The sequence below is a fragment of the Erithacus rubecula genome, assembly GCF_903797595.1.
Source record: "Erithacus rubecula genome assembly, chromosome: 29".
In the NCBI taxonomy this organism is placed as follows: Eukaryota; Metazoa; Chordata; class Aves; order Passeriformes; family Muscicapidae; genus Erithacus; species Erithacus rubecula.
The window spans coordinates 3,175,072-3,198,231 of NC_136681.1; the positions used below are offsets into that span (position 1 = coordinate 3,175,072).

The window sequence follows — 23,160 nt, forward strand, 5'->3', positions numbered from 1 at the left end:
CGCGCTGGGATTTGCCCGCAAGCACCTGGATCCCGGCTGCCTGTTCCCGCACCTTCCACATCCCGGCCGCTTCCACCCGCGCGGCGCGGGGCCGGGCCGCCCGCCCTGCCCGGATCCCGGCTGCCCGCTCCCGCAATTCCCGGATCCCGGCTGCTGTCCGCACCCTGCTGGCCCGGCTCTGCGGGATCCCTGCTGCCCGCACCCTGTTCCCGCACCTGGATTACTCGGATCCCGCCTGGATTGCCCCATCCCGGCTCTCCCGCACCTCGCCCGGCACCTCCCGCCTCCATCCCGCCCCGCTCCGGGCTGCCCGGCCGGCGGATCCCGGGAATAATCCCGGCTCTCCTGGATCCCAGGGGTCGCTCCGAGCCGCCCGCCCTGCCCGGGGATCTGACCCCCGCTCCCGGTGCCATCCTGGTTCCCCCGGGGCTCCAGGATCCGCGAGGGGGCGGATGGACGGATGGACGGACGGATGGACGGACGGACGGACGGACGGATGGATGGAAGGATGGACGGATGGATGGATGGACGGACGGACGGATGGATGGATGGACGGACGGATGGATGGATGGACGGATGGACGGATGGATGGATGGATGATGGATGGATGGACGGACGGATGGACGGATGGATGGATGGACGGATGGATGGACGGACGGACGGACAGACGGACGGATGGATGGATGGATGGATGGATGATGGATGGATGGATGGATGGATGGAGCTGATCTGGCTCCTCTCCTCTGCCCTGGAGCCCCCGTTGTCCCCCCGTTGTCCCCCCGTTGTCCCCCCGTTGTCCCCCCATTGTCCCCCTGTGTCCCCCCGTGTCCCCAAGCACCGGCTCCCCTGCTGGAGGTAAGAGGGCTCAGCCCCCCCGCCGGGCTGGGGGGCGGGGGGCGGCTCCGAGGGTCCCCCCAACCTCGGGGGGGGGGGTGGGGAGCGATGTCCCGGCAGCAGCTTTTGGGTTTGTTTTCTTGTTTTTGTTTTCTTTTTTCCTTTTTATTATAATTATTGGGGTTTTTTTCGGTTTGTTTTTCAGCAGAAGGGAAATTCTTTACAGAAATACAGGGAAAAAAAAAAAAAGCACCCCAGTATTTTGCTGAATACTTTTTATAATGTGAGATATTTTTATTTTATTTTATTTGGTCACTTTAAAACAACCACCCAACTATGGAGGAGAAAAATCAATTAGTCCTCTATTTTATTATTTTTTTTTTCTTTCTCCTTCTGGTATGTGCATGTCATTGCATGACTGCTCTGATTTTTTTCTTCTTTTGTTTTAATAAAACTGTGCTCAGACATTTAAGCTAAACTAAGCAAAAATAATAATGACTTAAAAAGAAAAAAAAATCTTTGTTGCCAAAAGGTCGTGCTATCCAGGTTTGATGTCTGCATGTGAAAAAAAAAACACAAAAAAAACCACATTAAAAACGTACAAAAAATAAAGAGAAGAGGAAGAATGCAGTCTAATTTATGTGAACTGAAAGGAACAAAAAAAAAAAAAAAAAAAAAAAAAAACAAACCACAATCAGGTTTAACCACACAAACCTAAGGGAATGATATTTTTTGAAAGACTTTTGTATAAAGTTGAGTACTTAGAGAAAAAAAAAAAATCATACCAGATGTAATATATTTTGTGGATGTTTTTATTTCTTGGATTTATAGTACCTTATACTAAGGTTAAAAAAAAAAAAATTATGCTTGATATTGTGAAAAGGTGATAATTTTCACACACATTTCATTTGCTCATTTGTCATGTTGTAATGCAAATATGATAGTTAATGCATACAGCATTTTTAAGGGAAAAAATCAGAAATATTGAACTGATGTATTGTTGTACCATTTGCACTGTGAGCAAATGCTAATGCAGTAAATATATTGTGTTTGCTGACAATCAAAATCTGTAGTAAATATCTTTATTTGCTTAAAAATGATCTATATTGGTTTGGAAAGTTTAAAAAAAAGAAAGGTTTTGCTGTGTAACAGGAGTGTAAAAAGGGTTGAAATGTGCAGGGAAGTGGGTGCTGTGTGAAACCTGTCTGTACAGAATTTTTTTTTTCCTAGTGCTGTATTTCCTTAAATATTATTTTTTTACATGATTTTAAAAAAACAACAACAACAAAAAAAAGAAGCAATAACCCACTTTTTTTTTTTTCTCAGCCCCCCCTCCCTCTCCTTCAGTTCTATCCACAGGATGGCACAGCAAGACCCAGCTGGGTGACCCTGGAGGCGACTGGTGCCGCCCTTGGGTCCCTTTTTCTGGGATTTGGGGCACCCAACTGGGATTTGGGGCCACCCAACAAAGATTTGGGGCCACCCAACAAAGATTTGGGGCACTCAAACAGGATTTGGGGCCACCCAACCATGATTTGGGGCCACCCAACAAAGATTTGGGGCACTCAAACAGGATTTGGGGCCACCCAACCATGATTTGGTGGCACCCAACAAGGATTTTGGGACACCCAACAAAGATTGGGGGCACCCAAAAAGGATTTGGAGCACCCAACCATGATTTGGTGTCACCCAACACGGATTTTGGGCCACCCAACACGGATTTTGGGCCACCCAACCATGATTTGGGGCACTCAACACAGATTGGGTCACCCAGTTAGGATGGGGGCACCCAACTGGGATGTGGGGGCACCCAACCATGATTTGGTGGCACCCAATAAGAATTTGGGTCACCCAGTCAGGGTGGGGGCACCCAACCATGATTTGGTGTCACCCAACATGGATTTTGGGCCACCCAACACGGATTTTGGGCCACCCAACACAGATTGGGTCACCCAGTCAGGGTGGGGGCACCCAACCATGATTTGGTGTCACCCAACACAGATTTTGGGTCACCCAGTCAGGGTGGAGGCACCCAACACAGATTGGGGCACCCAACCATGATTTGGTGGCACCCAACACGGATTTTGGGGCACTCAACTGGGATTTGGGCCACCCAACACAGATTTTGGGCCACCCAACACAGATTTTGGGCCACCCAACACAGATTTTGGCCACCCAGCCATGATTTGGGTCCCCCACAGCCCTGCCCTTGCTTTGTCCTTGTCCTCCCGTCCCGTCCCCCGGTGCCGCCGTGACCCGTCGCGGTTTCGCCGCTGCTGCCGCGGCTCCGGTGACTTTGGGCCACCAAAGAGGATCGTGCTGCTTCAGCCGGTAATGCCCCCGTGCCCTTCACCCACAGGGGATTTTTATTTCTTTTTTTTTTTTTTTCCTCTCCCAGCCTGGATGGCTCAGGATAAAAATAACCCAAAAATAACCCGGCGGGTTTCAGCGCTGGCGCGGGCACGAGGAGCGAGTGGGAGATTTTGGGAGGCGTTTGGATGTTTGGAGTGGTGGCACTTGGAGCCTTCCCCAGGGATGGGGATGGAGCTGCTGGAGCTGGGATTGTGCTGGGATTGTGCTGGGATTGTGCTGGGATTGTGCTGGGATTGGGTATTTCACCAGTGTCCTCCTTCCCCGTGCATTGCACTGTGGTTTTTCCTGCTGGGTATGAAAACACACTTGTCAGATTAGATTTTTTTTTTTTAATTTTCCTGCTGCTCCAGCCATTCCAGGGCAGCTCTGCCCATTGTTGAGCTCCCTGGCTTGGAAAGTTTTATAATTTGGGGAAGATCCAGGGCTTGACAGTGACTCAGGGCGCAGCTGGCCTAGCCAGGGGTGGCATCTCGTGGTGTTGAGGACTTGTTTTTGGAGTCTAATTGTGGATTCCTGGTGGTTGAGTGTTTGGATGAGCTGGGATTGTCCTTCCCTGTGTGCTCTGCAGGTCCTGCAGCCAGAAGGGGCTGCAGGATATTTTGGGAGCCATCGTGGTGTCTGGGAAGGAACAGGAGGTGCCATGCACAGGGAGAGCCTCACCTGAGGGTGCTGTGGAGGTGCTGCAGGTGCTGCAGGTGCTGCAGGTGCCCATTTGCACTGGTGGCTCCTGCTGGAAATCACTGGAGATCGTGGAATGGGCACAGCAGAGGAGCCACCCAACACTTTGGGCTCCTTCTTCCATGTGGGTCTCTCTGCTGCTGGGTTGATCCCTCCTTTTCCAGGCTTTGGTTTCAGGAGCCCAGGAAGAGGATGAAGCTTTGTCCAGCACAAACTGTCACAATTTGGGCACCGCTGAGCACTCACATCCTTTTTTTTTTTTTTTTTTTTTTTTTTTTTTTATAATGGAAATCCCCAGAGATTTAAGGGCTGCTGGCAGCTTGTTGCTTTGTTGTGTGGGGTTAATCCTCACTCCTTATGAGCTCTCTGTGCTCTGGGGCAGGAGGAGGAGGAGGGAAGGAGCCCACCAGGCACTGGGGACCCTGTTGGGCAGGGGGCAGGGCAGGAAGGTGAGCAGCACCCTTGGGTGGCAGAGCGCGGGGAGCGTGCAGCACCTTGCAGGAAAAAATGCTGGTTGCTACGGAAACACGGCACTTTGCATCCCTGTTCTGGGCTATCTGCGCTCTGGGGAGGAGGGAAAGGCTTCCAGGCACCTACCAGCTCCACAGAACTTGCTGCTTTTCCCTCCTCAGAGGGAGCACCGAGGTGCTGAGGAGGCACCGACACCTCGCTCCTCCCCGCTGAGGGTCCTCGGGGCTTTGCAGGATGTGGTTGGATCCAGGAGCTCTCCACAGGATGGGATTTGCTGCTCAGGAGGAGCACCAAGAGCTGGGACTCCATCCCTGGATGCACAGCCAGGAGCTCCTGGTTTGCAGCTGGAGGACAGATGTTGGTGGGATCCTTCCCTGATCTTCTCACCTCTGGCTCGGCTTCTGTCACTGCCCGGCAGGAGAATCACCCACATGGGTTCTGGATGGTTCTGGATGGTTCTGGATGGTTCTGGATGGTTCTGGATGGCCTGACCCTCATCTCCCACTCCGTGTGGATCCATCCCCACCCCTGGATGGGTGTTCTGGCCACTCTCATCCTCCCAGGACAGAGGGACAGACAGCAGAGCCTCCACAGAAGAGCACTCTGAGTGCTGTGCCCACCAGGGTGACAGATCCAGGCTGGTGCCAGCTCTGTCTTGTCCCATCCCCTGCACCCTGAGGTGACAGTGAGGTGGGGACAGGCCAGCAGCAGCAGCCTGGCCCAGCAGAACCTCCCCAGCCTTCCTCTTCCTCTTCCTCCTCACCCTGCCCACACCTGTGGGGATGTCAGGGACCCTCCTGGCTGCCTCCCCTCGGGGTTCCCTTTGACCAGCACCCCAAAATCCATCCCTTTCCCTCCTCCTGGCACACAAGTGACACTGCTGGGGGCTGCCACCCCCCCGGATCTGCCCCCCCCCCCGCTCCTTTTGGGCTAATCCCTCCCTGTCCTCACCGGTGTCGGTAACACCTTCCCAGTTTAGCATCATCCTCCCTGGCTGTAATTACCGTGCTGTTTACCTCCACCTGCTAATTGATAAAGCCACCCCTGGCGCCCAGCCCGGGCCTCCACCCCGTGTGCTGGCATGTGGCTGGTGACACCAGCCCAGGATGTCACCCCGGGCAGGTGACAGGGGGTCTGGGGGCACCCAGATCGTGGGGGGCTCTGGAGGGAGGTGGTGGATGGTTCAGGGCTGAGGACACGGTGGGTTTTTGGTCACCAAAATGAGTTTGCTGCTCATCTCACCCCTGTTCTGCCTCCTCAAGGTGGGTTTGAGGGGGGTTGTCCCCAAAATTGGGTGTTCCTGCTCTTCCAAAGGTGACTCACATCCCTTGGATTTCCTTGACTGGGGCAGTTCTGCTCCTCCCCCTGCTGTCACCCACCCCAGGGTGTCCCTGGGCACCCCCTGTACCCCATCCCAGGAATCCCACCCCAGGGAATAACCCTGGGCACCCCCTGCACCCCATCCTGGGTGATCCCAGGAACCCCATCCAGGGTGATCCCAGGAATCCCACCCCAGGGTGTCCCTGGGCACCCCCTCTCTGTGCCCTCATCCAGCTCAAGATGCTCTCAGGCAATTCCTCCCCCTCACCCACCCCAGGGATGCTCCTGGGCATCCCCCCCGCTGCATCCTCACCCATTTAAGGGATGATCCCAGGAAATTCCCACTTTTGGGATGCTCCTGGGCATCCCCTCCCTGTGCCCTCGCCCACCTTGGGGTGATCCAGGCAATTCCTTTTCCTTGCCCACCCCAGGATGATCCATGTAATTCCCTTTCCTTGCCCACCCCAGGATGATCCATGTAATTCCCTTTCCTTGCCCACCCCAGGATGATCCATGTAATTCCTTTTCCTTGCCCACCCCAGGATGATCCATTAAATTCCCTTTCCTTGCCCACCCCAGGATGATCCATGTAATTCCCTTTCCTTGCCCACCCCAGGATGATCCATGTAATTCCCTTTCCTTGCCCACCCCAGGATGATCCATGTAATTCCCTTTCTTTTCCCGCCCCAGGATGATCCAGGCAGTTTCTCCTCCTCGCCCGCCCCGAGGACTCTCCACAGCTCCCACCCCTTTAACTCCACCCCCTCCCGCCCCATTTCCACCCTTTACACCAAAATCCGACGAATTTACAGCTTTTCTCTCCGCGCGCCTCTCCCGTGACGTCACGCTCGTGTGTGTGACGTCACGCGACGGCACCGCGGGGGTGCGTGTGCGCTCCCGGAAGAGGCGGGGCCAAACGCGGCGGAACTTCCGGGAGCGGCGCGGGGCGGAGGGGGAACATGAGCTGGTGAGTGAGGGGAGAGCGGGAGCGGGGACACCGGGACACGGGGAACCGGGACACGGGACACCGGGACACGGGACACCGGGACACGGGAAACCGGGATAGGGGACACCGGGATAGGGGACACCGGGATAGGGACCGGGGAAACCGGGATAGGGGAACCGGGACACGGGAAACCGGGATACGGGAAACCGGGATAGGGGACACCGGGACACGGGGAACCGGGACACGGGACACCGGGATAGGGGACACCGGGATAGGGACCGGGGAAACCGGGACACGGGAAACCGGGACACGGGACACCGGGACACGGGAAACCGGGATAGGGGACACCGGGATAGGGACCGGGGAAACCGGGATAGGGGAAACCGGGATAGGGGAACCGGGATAGGGGAAACCGGGATAGGGGAACCGGGATAGGGGAACCGGGATAGGGGAAACCGGGACATGGGAAACCGGGATAGGGGACACCGGGATAGGGGACACCGGGATAGGGGAACCGGGACACGGGAAACCGGGATAGGGACCGGGGAAACCGGGACACGGGGAACCGGGACACGGGAAACCGGGATAGGGACCGGGGAAACCGGGATAGGGGAAACCGGGATAGGGGACACCGGGATAGGGGAAACCGGGATAGGGGAAACCGGGATAGGGGAAACCGGGATAGGGGACACCGGGACACGGGAAACCGGGATAGGGGAGAGCGGGATAGGGGACACCGGGATAGGGGAAACCGGGATAGGGGAAACCGGGACACGGGAAACCGGGACACGGGAAACCGGGATAGGGGAAACCGGGATAGGGGAAACCGGGACACGGGAAACCGGGATAGGGGAGAGCGGGATAGGGGAAACCGGGACCGGGCACCGGGAAGCGGAACCTCCGCCTCTGGCCCGCCCGGTACCGGCTCCTCCTTCAAGCTGGGATGGGCCCGGAGCGGAGCCGGTGCTGCTCAGGTTTGTCCCAGTCCTGGCCAGTTTGTCCCAGTCCTGTCCAGGTTTGTCCCAATCCTGTCCAGTTTGTCCCAATCCTGTCCAGTTTGTCCCAATCCTGGCCAGTTTGTCCCAATCCTGTCCAGTTTGTCCCACTCCTGGCCAGTTTGTCCCAGTCCTGTCCAGGTTTGTCCCACTCCTGGCCAGTTTGTCCCAGTCCTGACCAGTTTGTCCCAATCCTGTCCAGTTTGTCCCAATCCTGTCCAGGTTTGTCCCAATCCTGTCCAGGTTTGTCCCAGTCCTGTCCAGGTTTGTCCCAGTCCTGGCCAGTTTGTCCCAATCCTGTCCAGTTTGTCCCAATCCTGTCCAGGTTTGTCCCAGTCCTGGCCAGTTTGTCCCTGCTGTCCCCACACAGGTGTGCACCCCTCACCTGTGCCCCCTCAGCACCCCCAGACCCTTCCCACCCTCCCCCCTGCCCAGGTACATGGAGTGTCCCCAAATGTCCCCTGTAAAATCAACTCCAACTCCATGGAAATAAAACTTTTCCCTTAAAAAAAAAAAAGAGGAAAGAAGAATTCTCATGTGTTTAGATGAGGGCTCAGTTTGGACACACTGATTCCTTTGGTGCTTATTTAATTGAATTGTATTAATTAATAATACTAGAAATTAATCTGGATTGCTGTGTGTGATTTCTCATCCTGGATAATCCCAGAGATCCAGCACTGGACTTTTTCTTGCCTGGAAAGTTGAGTTCCATGGTGAAAATGAAGATTTTTTGGGTTGGGATCTGTGGAAGTTGTGGTTTGGAAATGTTCTGCAATAACATAACGAGGCACATTAATAATTAACGAGGTGCAGAGATACTGATTAAAACTGGGCATTTGGGTTCAAAATACCCATTTATCCTCTGCAGTCACTTCAGCTCTGCTTTGCTCAGCCACACTGTTGGCTTGATGAGGTGGTGGAGTCACTTTTTCCTTGGAAATCTGAGGGAAGGAACTCAGGGAGGAGCTTCAGAGCTTCCATGGGGGTCTGGCACCCTCACTGCTGGGTTCATTCCTTCTTTTCCAGGGTTAGTTCAGCTCCATGGGGGTCTGGCACCCTCACTGCTGGGTTCATCCTTTTCCAGGTTAACTCAGCTCCAAGGGGGTCTGGCACCCTCACTGCTGGGTCCATCCTTTTCCAGGGTTAGCTCAGCTCCATGGGGGTCTGGCACCCTCACTGCTGGGCTGATTCCTTCTTTTCCAGGTTAACTCAACTTCCATGAGGGTCTGGGCACCCTTAGTCCTGGCTTGATCTCTTTCCAGGGCTTTACTCAACTTCCATGTGGGTCTGGGCACCCTTAGTCCTGGCTTGATCTCTTTTTCCAGGGTTAACTCAGATTCCATGGGGGTCTGTCTGGTGTTGAGCATCATTAGCCCTGGGCTGATTCCTTCTTTTTCCAGGGTTAACTCAGCTTCAGGGGGCTCTGGGCACCCTTAGTCCTGGGTTCATCTTTTTCCAGGGCTTAACTCAACCTCCATGTGGGTCTCTGTGTTGGGCACCCTTAGTCCTGGATCAGACCCTCCTTTTCCAGAGTTTAACTCAACTTCCATGTGGGTCTGGGCACTTTCAGTCCTGGATCAATCCCTCCTTTTCCAGAGTTTAACTCAACTTCCATGTGGATCTGGGCACTTTCAGTCCTGGATCAATCCCTCCTTTTCCAGAGTTTAACTCAACTTCCATGTGGATCTGGGCACTTTCAGTCCTGGATCAATCCCTCCTTTTCCAGAGTTTAACTCAACTTCCATGTGGGTCTGGGCACTTTCAGTCCTGGATCAATCCCTCCTTTTCCAGGGCTGCTGGAGCCCAGGAAGAGGATGAAGCTTTGTCCTGCAGAGACATGGCACAAACTGTCACCATTTGGGCTCCTGACCACTCACATTTTCAATTTTTGTGTCAAGGAAATCCCCAGAGATTTAAGGGCTGCTGGCAGCTTGTTGCTTTGATGAGTTGTGCCCCCAGTGTCCCATTTTTGACTTCATAAATTGTTTTTTAAGCTTCCTGAAAAGCATCAAACCAAACCTCATAGTGGATGGAGATGAGGAGGAGCTGCCAGTCTCTCCCAGAGGATGGGTTTGCACAGCCTCAGACTGAGGCTGGTGGTTATTCCTGTTTTTTTCTGTGTTATGGATTAATTCAGATTATTGGTTATTCCTGGTTTTTTCTGTGTTATGGATTTATACAGATTATTGGTTATTCCTGGTTTTTTCTGTGTTATGGATTTATACAGATTGTTGGTTATTCCTGTTTTTTTCTGTGTTATGGATTTATACAGATTATTGGTTATTCCTGGTTTTTTCTGTGTTATGGATTTATACAGATTATTGGTTATTCCTGGTGTTTTCTGTGTTATGGATTTATACAGATTATTGGTTATTCCTGGTGGTTTCAGTGTTATGGATTTATACAGATTGTTGGTTATTCCTGGTTTTTTCTGTGTTATGGATTAATTCAGATTATTGGTTATTCCTGTTTTTTTCTGTGTTATGGATTTATACAGATTATTGGTTATTCCTGGTGTTTTCAGTTATGGATTTGCACAGATTATTGGTTATTCCTGGTGGTTTTGTTATGAATTTTCCCAGGTTTTGGGTTATTCCTGGTGTTTTCTGTTATGAATTTCCACAGGTTTTGGTTATTCCTGGTGTTTTTGTTATGGATTTTCCCAGGTTTTGGGTTATTCCTGGTGTTTTCTGTATTATGAATTTCCACAGGGTTTTGGTTATTCCTGGTGTTTTCTGTGTTATGAATTTCCACAGGTTTTTGTTATTCCTGGTGTTTTTGTTATGGATTTTCCCAGGTTTTGGGTTATTCCTGGTGTTTTCTGTTATGAATTTCCACAGGGTTTTGGTTATTCCTGGTGTTTTTGTTATGAATTTTCCCAGTTTGCTGGTTATTCCTGGTATTTTCTGTGTTATGGATTTATACAGATTATTGGTTATTCCTGGTGTTTTCTGTGTTATGGGTTTATACATATTGTTGGTTATTCCTGGTGTTTTCTGTATTATGAATTTGCACAGATTATTGGTTATTCCTGGTGTTTTTGTTATGGATTTTCCCAGGTTTTGGGTTATTCCTGGTGTTTTCTGTATTATGAATTTGCACAGATTATTGGTTATTCCTGGTGGTTTTGTTATGGATTTTCCCAGGTTTTGGGTTATTCCTGGTGTTTTCTGTATTATGAATTTCCACAGGTTTTGGTTATTCCTGGTGTTTTCTGTATTATGAATTTCCACAGGGTTTTGGTTATTCCTGGTGTTTTTGTTATGGATTTTCCCAGGTTTTGGGTTATTCCTGGTGTTTTCCATGTCACCCATTTCCACACATTATTCCTGCTATTTCCCACCTTTTGGAGCCACTCTGAGCAGGTGCAATCCAAACACATCCCCAGGCTCTGTTTTCCTCCCTCTGCAAACACTGATTTTTATTTTTTTTTGGATCCCCACGTGGCCAATGGCAACTCTCCCCCTTCCCTGCAGGTTTCAGTGATACTGGGATCAGGAGATGAGCACGGGATAAAATAATCTGGGATGAAGCAAGTGGATACCAGAGGCTCCAAACACCTCCCAGTGAGAGGAGCTTTGCACATCCCAAAAAGTTTTTATGGTGCTGAAACTTCCCAGGGTGGAGCAGCTGGGAAAAGCCACCTCCCCTGCCACCAGCACAGGCCTCAGAGTGGTTTATTCCTCAATTAATTGCTCATTTTCCCACCTGTTTTGGTCCAGGTAGCTCCATCCCAGTGCTCTGGGTGTTTCACAACTGTGCTTAAAATGGATATTTTTGTAGCATAGTCAGGGCCTAAAACAGCCCTGCAAAATTCTGCTCGCCCACGCGCCTGGCGTGAGTAATTTTCTTTTGATGGGTGAGTAAAATATCATTATTTTTTTTCATGCTCCTCTTGGAATGGGTGGGAGAAGAGGATTCTGACATTATTTTTGATTTGCTTAACACTGACACTGCTCCAGGAGCTCATCCCTGCACTGCCAAACTTCAGCAAAGGTGCCTTGTTTTCCCTGGCCTGACCTAAAATCCAGAAAATCAGTGTTTACACCTCTTTTTTTTCCTTTTTTTTTACACCTCTCTTTCCCTTCTCTGCTGCAGCAGCTCTACCTGCCATCCCTGTGTGCCTTAAAGCCTCCAGGTTTGCAGGGATGGGGTTGGGATCAGGTGGGAGCTCCCACCTGTCCCAGGGATGGTTGGAATCCAGGTGGGAGCTCTCACCTGTGCCATGGGATGGTTTGAATCCAGGTGGGAGCTCTCACCTGTGCCATGGGATGGTTTGAATCCAGGTGGGAGCTCCCACCTGTCCCAGGGATGGTTTGAATCCAGGTGGGAGCTCTCACCTGCCCCAGGGATGGTTGGAATCCAGGTGGGAGCTCTCACCTGCCCCAGGGATGGTTGGAATCCAGGTGGGAGCTCTCACCTGTGCCATAGGATGGTTGGAATCCAGGTGGGAGCTCTCACCTGTGCCATAGGATGGTTGGGATCCAGGTGGGAGCTCCCACCTGCCCCAGGGATGGTTTGAATCCAGGTGGGAGCTCTCACCTGCCCCAGGGATGGTTTGAATCCAGGTGGGAGCTCCCACCTGTGTCATGGGATGGTTTGAATCCAGGTGGGAGCTCTCACCTGTGTCATGGGATGGTTTGAATCCAGGTGGGAGCTCTCACCTGCCCCAGGGGTTCCATCCCCACCCATGACCTCCCCCCTCCCCACAGAGGGTTTGGCTCAGAGTCTCCCTCGACAGAAGCTGTTTGTGATCCGTTGGAATAATTTTTTTTTTTGCCTTTTTAAATTTTTTTATTTTTTATTTTTTGCTCTGAGCTGTGTTTGGAGCCGTTGCCATGAGTTCCTGGGAGGGGGGAGAGGGTGGGACTGTGCCTGTGGTTTCCATGGGAGCACAGGGAGGAGGAATCCAGGAATCCTGAGCCTGCCTCACCTGGGCCACCCCCTCCTGCACATTTAGGTGTTTTTTAGGGGTTTGCAGCTTCCTGGGATTTTGCTGTGCAGCATTCTCCTTGTGCAGGGGGAGATTTTGGGGAGGATTGCTGCTCAGCTTTGAACTTCTATGATGGAAAAGTCTTTTCCTGACTCCTCCATCCCTCAGGGAAGCTTCACCCTTGCAGAGAAGGAGGAGAAACTCACTGCAGAGTGACAAGTGAGGTTCCCATCCTTCCTCCAGTGCTCCTGACCTCCCTCTTGGGCTTTGCAGAGCTTTGATCCCTCCAGGACTCAGCAACATTCCCACCCCAGGGCAGAACCCAATTCCCTAACTTTGGGATGAATTTTGCCTGTGCAGAGGATCAGGTGTAAAGGGGGTGGGTTTGTAGAATCCCTCCTCATCCCACATGCCAAAATCCTTGGGAAAACCAGGCTTGGAGGGTCAGGGTGACCCTGGCAGCACAGGGCTGGGTGTCATCCTGCTGCCTGCAGGCACTGGGAGGTTTCTCTCCAGTGAAGGAATTGAGATTTTTGGTGGAAATTCAAAGAGTGAGAAGCTCTGGCAGGGATCCAGGCTATGCTGGCACTTGGGGTTTCAATGAGAGAGAGAGAGAGAGAAAGGGGAAAAAAAAAAATCCTGAAACTTTCCACAGGAAGCAAGCACTTCCCACAAAACGTGGGTTTAATAGGTGGTCTGGCAGTGGTACCAGTAAAAACCAGTTTGGGCCACCAGTTCATACCTGCAGATGCCACTCATGCCCACCTGGGGCAGGAATATTGGATTTAAGGGCTCAGTGTCACTTTTGCCCAATTAATTCACATCCAAAGTGCCCCATCCTCTGCTGTCCCTGTCCCTCCTTGTCCGTCTGTCTGTCCATCCCTCCCTCCCCAGTCCCTGCCTGGCAGCTCAGCATCCCCAGGGACAGCTTTTTATCAACTCTGGGTGAAAATATTTTGGTGTTTATCCCTTGCTTAATCTACCAAGGGTCTTCTGGGGCCTGATTAAGGGTGGCAAAGCTGATGTTGAGCTGGGAAAAAAAGGATCTCACCCCACTGGGAATGAATTCATCCCCTGGGCAGGCTCTGAGCTCCATCCCTGCTGCCCTGGCTGATGCCCACCCTAGGAAAGGATCAATCCTCTTTAATTGATCAAAAATTGATTGATTCCTGCTGCTAATTCCTGCCTGCATTCCAGGGAGGTGATTTTGGGATGGTTTTGAAGCAGCAGCTCCCCACAGACCTCATGGAGCTGTATCCCCCCCACCCTGCCTGGGAGGTTTGTTAACAACTCTCCTGTGCATCCAGAGCAGAATAAACTGCTTGGGTGTGTGTGTGGCCCAGCGTTTGCACATGGAAAATCCAAATAAATAGATGAGATTGCAGGGGAAACTTCAGAGAAAATCAAGCCCAGCATCTCCCACCTTCCCCTCCCTGGGGTTCCTGAGCATCCCCGGGTAGAGCTCGCAGGATTCTCTCCACCCACACTTTTTTTTTTTTAATTTTTTTTTTTTTTTTCTTCCTTTAAGCTCTTCCCACCCTCTCCCTGCAGTTTCACCCTCCCATTTGGGGGTTCAGCCCGGGGTGGGGGTGTGTTTTTGGGGAGGGGGCTGGGGGTGACTCAGCTGGCTCAGCTCTTCAGGAATCCAGAGAGATTTCCAGGGATTTCACACCCCCAAACACAAGCCCAGCTTCTGCTCTCGCTCAGCAGAAACCAGACATCACTAAAAAAAAAATAAAAAATATAAACCACCAATTCTGGGTTTTTTTTTTTTTGGTGTTTATAAAGCCAGCTTTGAGATCAGGGAATTCAGATATGGATTTTCCTCACTGTGTCTTTTCTTTCTCTTCATTTTCAAGCAAATTTGGTTGTGGCAGCTGCACTTTGTCCCCCTCATAATTTTGCAGGCAAGGACACAACTCCCAAAGGGACAAAAAAATTGGGTGCCAGCAGCAGGTTTGAGCTGAATCCATTTGGTTTAAAAGCTCCAATAAAATCCATATCTTTATTTTTATTTTTTTTTCTTCTTTCTTTCCTGCTCATCCATCTTCTTCCCCCCACCTTCTTAGAGAATCATATTAAAAAGCAGCGATTTAGAAACCAGGAAAATTATGTAAAATTGTAAAATAGAACAAATAATTGAGGAACAGACCTGACTTGCACAGGGTTATTTTTTAGAGGTTTTACTGAGACAGACATAATTACCAATGGCATCACGATGCTGATACAGATATTTACTGCTGCAGCACTCCACTGATTCTGGGTGATAAAAAAAGGGATTTTTTTTGGGGTTCTGTAATGGGGTGAGGATGGGGAATGTGCTCCCTCTGCCTTCCCTCCCAGCTCTGATACCATCCAATGCTGATTTATGGATTTTCCTGCCCCAAATCCCCCTGGAATTCCATTTTTCCAGTGGACAGCATCACTTTGGGCTGTTCCCTGTGACCCCCAGAGGGGCAGGTAATGCTTTAATCACTTTTTTAATTGTCCTTTCCCACTAGGAACCAGCCTGGCTCCAGTTCCCTGCTTGTTCCCACCCTGCCAGAGAGTGGCAAACTGGTTTTAACAGGGATAACACTCCCCTGAGTAAAATCCTCTTTTTTCTTTTTTTTTATCTTTTCACCATCACTTCCAAAAACATCAAGTGACAGCACCTGGCTGTGGATGGCAGGAGGTGCCTCATTTTGGTTTATATTTGACCCACAGAGGAAAACACAAAGAAAAAAAAAAAAAAATCCCATATATTTTTGTTTTCTTCCTGTAAGGCACCACACCCCCCCAGTTATTGACAGGGAAATTATACAGCAGAGTGGTGTTTGTTTGGAAAAGGAGGGTGATTCACACTGCCACAGGAGCTGGAAAGGGTTAAACCCAAAATTACACCAGTCCCAGCAGAGAACCATAAACAGGAAGTTCTCCTGAAAATAAAAATAAAAATAAAAAAAATTTAAATTTAAACCTGGTGACTCAGGGAGGGTCACAGGGGGTGCAGGACTGGATTATTCCCAGTGGGTAATTACAGCTTTGGTTTGGAAACAATGGGAAAAGTGGGAAGAGCAGGGTTGGGATAATTCAGGTTTTTTTGCTTCATCTCACCTTTTCTTCCATTGCAAACTCTTTGCACACAGTTGGATTTTGCAGGTTACATTGATAAAAATATTTCCAGCTCTTGGATTGGGGCAGTGCTGGGACCTTGGGAGTGGAGCTGGTGGGAAGAAAATGGAAAAGCAGCAGTGGGAAAAGCCAACACTGTCCCAAAATCTGTGTTTTTATCTCAAGTTTTGTGTAGGAACATGAAAATTTGGGCTGGTCTAAAAAGAGGGGACTCAAAACCTTTTTCCCAGAAGCTCCTGGTGCAGGTTTGGGATGAAAAAAACCAAACCAAAACAAAAAAAACCACACACAAAAAAAACCCCCATTTTAATGTCATTATGACCTCAATTTTTTTTTTTCTTCTATTTATTTAAAGCATCACAACCCAGAAAACCTTGGGAGATTTTTGGCTGAGATGCTTGAACCAAGCAGCACCTCTTTAACTTAATTAAATCCATTGACAACAGCAGCTGAATTCCTGGATTTTCATTCTACTGATAGGTGAAAGAAATCCAATTATTTCCAGGCTGCCTGCGTGGCTGCTCCCAGCTGACCCAGCCACCCTTACATATGTTGTGTAATTTATTTAGAGTACTCCTCACATGCAGGTAACCCAGATTTTCCTGGGAATTAGGGATTTTAAGAATGAAGGCTGTGCTGGCAGGTGAGCCTCTCCTCCAGCTGTTGGAGCAGAGGAATCCTTTGAAGCAGCTCACAGCTCCAGACACCAGCTTGTTGCTTTTTTTTTTTAATATCCTCTTTCTAGATATTTACAGGCTTTGTTTGGGTTTTTTTTAATTTTTTTTTAGTATTATTTTATCCTCCCCAGCAGATTTTTGGTTTTGTTCAGCTGTTTGTGGAGCATCCTTGGCTTGGTTTGGGGTGGAGGGAGATGTGTGGGGCTGGACTCAGGGGTGCCACTGGATCTTGGAGAATCAAAGGGACACGAGGATCATCCAGACAAGGGCACTGTTGTGGGATTATGGGATGTCCTGGGATATGTGGGATCACTGATGAAGCTCCTGGCCCTGCACAGCCACCCCAAAATCCCACCCTGAGCATCCCTGGGAGTGGTACCCAAACCCTCCTGGAACAGCCCCAGGGCTGTTCCCATTCCCTGCTTATTCCAGTCTTGGGGGGAAGAATCCTTCCCCAAAATCCGAGCTGCCCCTCAGGATAAAACTGTACAACACTGAGAATCCTCCCCACAGCCTCTCCCACCCCCTTTTCCCTCTGCATTGCCAGGACATCCCCAGGTACCCCCAAACCCACCCCAAACCCCATCAGCGCTCACTCATCCCTTCTCCTCTCTCTCTCTCTCTTTTCCAGGATCCCGTTCAAGATCGGGCAGCCCAAGAAACAGATTGTACCCAAGACAGTGAGTAAAGCAGTCGCCCGTTTTTAGCTGCAGCCTGGGATCATGTGGCTGATGAGTCAGGGCAGCTCTTTGACTCGTCCCATTTCGCAGCGTGTGGGAGGGAGCGGGAGCAGCAGAACCTGTTGCCGCGTGTGACCAGCGCCGGCTCCTCGTGCCCCGCGCAGGGAGGAGATTCAGCTTTGGGGATCTGTTGAAATTATCAATTTATTTATTTATTTATTTATTTTTTTAGGAGAGGGGTGTGTGTGTGAGTGAGTGAGGTGGGGGGAAAGGAGCTCTGTTGGTCTGGCACAGTTTTGCTCGGGGATGGCTGAACGGGTTTGCTTCCTTCCTTCCTTCCTTCCTTCCTTCTTTCAGCAATGGCTTGTTTGTTCATCCTTTTGCAGCAGATGGAGGAGGAGGAGTGGTTCAGATCGCTGAATATAACTGTTTCCAAAGAAAGGCTTATAAGCTGAGATGCTTAGTGCTCGGGCGTGAATTAATTTGTGCTGCACAGCATTTGCTTTAAAAGCAAATTAAAAAAGCATTTTGTATTCCCGTGGATTTGAGGCTCCTACCCCAAGTGCTGCTGCTTGCAGCTGCCTGTGGTATTTTCCCTTCTTAAGCAGCTTGGCTTTGCATTTGTCCTGTGCCAAAAAAAAACAAAACCAAACAAAACCTCAAAAAAAAACCCTCCCAGGAGGTGGCCCTGAAAACTCACCTGGAAACTGCTCTAGAAAGGGAGGGCTGAGAGGCAGAGCCTGTCCCTGACCTAATCCCCTGCACAGACTGCCATGCTGATCCTTCCTCTCCAGGACACCCAGCTAATGCTGCAGGATGCGTGGGCACCTGCACCGTGGGGCAGTTTCTCCTTGGGACATGACATTTTCCCTGGAGGCAGAGGGCTAATCCCACCACTCCCTTCGAGGCTTTGATTGTCATGTTTGATTTTGAAGGATTTGCTGGTTGTCTGCTGCCGTGGAGCAGCAATTTTCTGTAACAGCTCCAGACTGTCACTGCAGGATTTCAGCCAGGACTGGTAAAATTCCTCTGTGGTTTTTTTCTGTGTTTTCTGCTGCCCTTTTCCAGGTGATCCCTCAGGTGAGGCAGCTCCTCACACCTCTCCCAGCTGGTGTCAGCACCCCCCACATCCCTTGCTCCACAACATTTTGCCTTTCCCAATATTCCCAGCCCCTCTGTCCTTCCAGGCTGGAGCATAAAACAATTTCTCTGCTCTGCTGGGCATCTCCAGCCCACCCATTCTCACCTCCCAGCTGAATATATTCCATTTCCTTGCTGGTTTCCCCTCCCCTCCTGCTGCATTTGCTGTTGGGAGAGGTTTTTCTCCCCTAAAATCCCTGAGCTCAGATGAGTGGTGGCACCTTTGAGATCTTCCCTTCCCCAGAGCTGCTGGAATGTGCTGTTCTGAAGCAGTTGGCAGCCTTTGCTTATATATACATGTGTGTGTATTAAATAGAACAGCTCAGAATATCCTGCAGCAGAGGTTCATTCAGCACCCAGAGCCTTTCCAGGCCTTTTCCTTTTCCTTCCTTCCTCCCTCAGCTCCCCAGGAGCAAGATTTTTGTGTCAACAAAGTTGGAAACTGATTTCTAAAAAGCTTCCACTTGCCCTGGGATGTTGATAATGATGATGATGATGATGATAATGATGATGATGATGGTGGTGTTGCTTTCCAAGCACCAGATACAGGGAAAGCAGAAAACAGGAAGCCCAAAACCTTCACACCAAGCAGAGAGTGCAGCTCTTCAAAGCAGAACAAACAGCAGGAAACCACAGATATCCCCTGGGATCAGGCATTCCATGGTGGTGTGGCAGGGATGGCCTTGCTTTGAGCTGCAGGCCCCCAAATTTACCTCCCAGTTGCAGGCTGAGATGCTCCATCTGTGCAGGGAGCAGCAGCAGCAGCAGCCAAGGGCTGGGATGTTCCAGATGTTGGGCTCTGGATCCTGCTGCAGGAAGTGGGAAGGTGTGGCATCTCCAGGGCTGCATCCCAAGCCCATAGGAAGGGAAGTGGTTGTGGGTAGAGGATCTCCCACTCACAGAGAGCAGACCACAAAAGAGGATGGTGAGGGGAAGGATTTAAAATAAAAAAATAAAAAAAAAAACAACAACAACAAAAAAAAAAAAAAGCAGGGTTTGTTAGGATGTAACCTCCTTGGCTCTCCATGAGGCCTGGGACTGGAGTCAGGAGAGGGGGGTGGCTTTGCCCAGAGGCTCCAGAGAGGCTTTTTTGTTGTCTCCATGCTGGGGCTGATGTCAGATCTAGGCCAGGAGCAGTCCTGAAAAGCAATTTGCCTGGGCTGCCCAGGAATTAGTCATGACTCCCCGTGCCCACTCGCTGTGATCCTGTGAGAAGGGCACAGTGTCAGGCACAGTTTAACTCTGGAAGGAGAAGGAAACCCCAGCAGAAAATATCAGCTGGTGAACTGAGGTGATCTCCCCCTCCCCAGACATGGCAGTGCTTTGTTTCCACCTTAACCTGGGCAAATCCAATTCCAGACAGCATAATCTCTCCCCTCCTCTCCCCTGAAAAGAGCAGCTGTCACCAGGCTGGGGGAGCTGGGTGGGAGGAACTAATGCTCAGAGAGAACAGCAGGGCCACAGACCCACAGCCCAATTAAACTAATGCCCAGTGATAGGGGTTAAACCTGTTAGAATTATATCTCTGCATGGTTATTGCTCAGCCAGGAAGGCTCTCATGGCAGAGATGTTGTCCCTCCCTGGGGACAGCTCTGCTCCCAGCAGGGTTGGAGCTGTCTCCTCTCTCCTCTCTGCTGCAGCTCCAGCTCAAGTTCAAGCTGAGGTTGTTCCCTGCCCTTCACCAGGGCTGGGATGATCCAGGCAGGGAGGGGAGCAGGGAGCAGAGGCAGCCTCAGGATGGTTTGATGCCATTTGATCCCAGTTTGATCCCAGTTTGATCCCATCTCCCTCCCTGCTCCCCTCAGCCCTGCTCTGGCCTGGGCTGACTCAGACCATTCACCCTCCTCCTCCTCCTGAGTCAGCTTGGCAGGGAGTGGAGACCTGAGCTGCCAAAATTCCCTTCCTTGACTCATCCCAGCAGCTCCCCAGGGATGTGGGATAGAGGAACAGCAGGATTCCACCTCACCTTCCCTTTGGGCTGCACCTGCCAGCTGGAAATCCCAAAACAATGGAGGAAATGTCGTGGGAATGGTGGGGTGAATTCAAGGAATGCCAGGTAAATCATTCTGCTCATTTTCATTCTTTGTCTTCAATCCTTTCTGGCCAAACTGGTCTCTGCAAAGGAGGTGCCTCTTTTTTTGCCTTTGCCACTTTTCTGGGGAGTTTTCTTGCAGGATGGGGGATGTGGAGTGTGTGACATCCCAGATCCACCTGCACTCCTCAGCTCTGGCTCAGACCATTCACCCGTGGGACTTACCTTGAAATTCTTGATGGGATGGCAAAAGCTCAGCAGAAATTCCATCACAGGACAGAATTCACAGCCTAATTCTGTGGGTTTGGGTTTATTTTGGAGAAGAGGGAGAAGGAAACACACACTTCCCTCTTCTTCCCAGGGTCCACAGAGAGGCTGAGAGCACTGGAAGATGCAGAAATCAGCTCATCTTCCTCCTCCAGGGAAAAACATGAACCCCAGGGGGATAGGAAGGTTCCTCACAGTCCCTCATTTCCATCTCTTTGTAGTGTTGGTTCAGTCTTGCTCCATTGCCTCATAACCAGGGTGCTGATGAAGATCCTGCCCTTCAAGCAGGGGGGATCTGATCACAGCTGGGAGGGAGGCCCAGTGTTTGCAAACAAACAAAAAAAAAAAGAAATTAAAAAGGACTGTATGAGGGAGAGAATGTTGTTTTATTTCAAAGCTTTTGAGAGCTCATCTCTCTTGATGTAGATTTAAATAAAAACCCCGAGACGAGCGATTTTTGCATTACCCAGCCCCTGTGCCTGGAAGAATTAAAATAAAAAAAAAAAAAAAGGTTCAATACAGAAAGCTTGGTTTGATTTGGAGTTCTCAGAAAGAGGCTGCAGAGCAGTGGGATTATTTTAATAATAGGGAAACTTCCCTTCAGGATATTGTAATTTTCTTGCCTGTACTTCTTGTTCTCGTTACTCTTAACGTGCTGATCCTCTCGCAGCCTCTGTGACCATGGAGAGCTGCTGGCAGTGGGAATTACTGTGTGCTCTGCAAAATGTTCCCAGCCTGTCCTCCTTGCAGGGCTCTGCTGTGACTCTGCTGGCTGGGAGCACGTGAGAGCAGCTTTTCCCTCTGCAGAGCTGGGTTTTTTTGTGGGATATCCAAGCTCCCAGCAGCTCCCAGACTGTGGGGACTGGGAGCCAGTTGCTGCCTGTGGGCGTGAAAAATAAGAGCAATCCTTGGGCAGCTGTCTGGGAGATGGGGCTGGGGATGTGAGTCAGGCTGGGCAGCTGAAAGTGGCTCTGTGTGGAGTCACCTCCATCCCGTGTGGATCCTGCTCTGGATCTGGGATGGGGCTTTTGGGGGAGCTCAGAGGGTTTGGGGGGGTGTTCACAAGGAGGTTTTGTCTTTTTTATGGGATGAATCCTAAAATCTCAGAATGGTTTGGGTGGGAAGGGAGATTTTAATTCATTTTGTTTCTCCTCCTGTCATTTTTCGCTGTCCCAGGTGCTCCAACCTTTCCTTGGACACTCCCAGGGATCCAGGGGCAGCCACGGCTCCTCTGGCAATTCCTTTGGGAAGGATTTTTCCTTCCCAAAATCCCATCTAACCTTGTCCTCTGGCAGTGGGAAGCCATTCCCCGTGTCCTGCCCTTTGTCCAAGTCCCTTTCCAGCTCTCCTGGACCCCCTTCAAGCCCTACAAGCTGCTCCACGCCCTTTAAGCAACGATACCTTTTGATTATTGCCCAGAAACTGGCAAATCCGACAGCAAAAAAAAAAGCGACAGAAACCCTGAATATTTGCAGGTATTCCACAGCCAAACCCTCCAGCTTTTTGGAGGAATTGGTTGCTGAGCAAATCCTCCTAAACACAGCGAGGGAACGAGGAGGGAACGAGAAAGGAACGAGACCCGCAGCCTTTGAAAGGGGGGCAGGTTTTTGAGTCGTGCCCGACCCTGTGTGGTTTGCAACCAAAACAATTCACACCTCAAGCCTATAAATAGAGTGTAATAGCCCCCCTGGGTGTTTGAGCAGCCGGAACAGGCACGGGGATGGAGGCTGAGCTTTACTATGGGCCCGTTACCTGACCTGCAGGGCGGCAGCTGCCGCGGATTTGGGATTTCTGCGGCTCCCCCAACGCCAGGCACAAGTCGTGTGAGCTGCCCCCACACTGCTCCCTGGCTGTTCTCTCCAGCACCCAATTTTAGCAGCACGAAAAGGGAGCTGGAGCTCCGAGGGGAGGGTTTTTTTGGAGCAGGGGGATGGGGAGGAGGGAGAGAGAGCCCAGCTCGCATCCCCCGGATGGTGGGAGCGGATGGTGCGGACAGCTGGGAGCTGGGATGGGGCTGGAATGTGGTTGAGCCCTCAGCTCAGGCTGGTGGAGTCCAAGTGCAGCCCAAAAAGGAGATTTTTACCTCCATCTTGAACCCCCACCAAGCTTTTAGCAGCGATTCTGCTGGACAAGCAAAGATCCCCATGAAACAGGGTGCAGCATCGAGCCTGGGATTGAAATCTCAGGGCCAGCAGGAAGAATTGGAACAAACCTTTGGATCCTTCCAGTGCTGGCTGCTCCCACCACCCTGCATTTCCTTAATAGCACAGGGAGCTTGACAACACAACTGAACCCAGCTCTGATCCCATGACAACAAACGCACACGGATTTACTCTTGGCTGGTCAATTGAAATCCATTTGCTTCTCTGGTTGACGAGGTGTGGAATGAATGTTTTAAGTGTGTTAAAACAGTCAGCATGGAAAGAAAAGTTCCTTAAAATATCTCCTATCACTGGAGGTTTGCTGCCAGCTAGCAAGTAGGAGGGAGCAGGCAGTGAGGTAGCATGGGGAGAAGGATGGGCTGGAGCTCGGAGCTCGGAGCTCAGGGTTCCCCTCCCTCCTGGAGGTGTCCCAGGACATTGGGGTTCTGCTCCAGCCCAGGATTTCATGGCAGGGAGCCATGAAATAATGAATAATGCAGAGATGGGAGGGCTCTGAGGGGAAATTTCAGCCATCCTGGTGAGGATGAGGAAGGAGGAA

General features: G+C 50.8%; 1 protein-coding gene and 1 long non-coding RNA gene across 2 annotated transcripts in view; both read left to right on the forward strand.

Moving 5' to 3' along the window:
- Positions 1–617: 617 nt before the first annotated feature.
- On the forward strand, positions 618–1,900 carry LOC306813475. The gene is made up of 2 exons (XR_013776992.1): positions 618–792; positions 836–1,900. It is a non-coding gene; the product is annotated as an uncharacterized lncRNA (long non-coding RNA).
- Positions 1,901–6,591: 4,691 nt separating this feature from the next.
- Positions 6,592–23,160, forward strand: part of BIN3 (bridging integrator 3) — a 44,294-nt gene continuing 27,725 nt past the window's right edge. The window contains exons 1-2 of the mRNA XM_079328775.1: positions 6,592–6,643; positions 16,973–17,021. Coding sequence (XP_079184901.1) covers positions 6,636–6,643; positions 16,973–17,021 — 57 coding nt within the window. The 5' untranslated portion in view covers positions 6,592–6,635. The remainder of the gene's footprint in view (positions 6,644–16,972; positions 17,022–23,160) is intronic.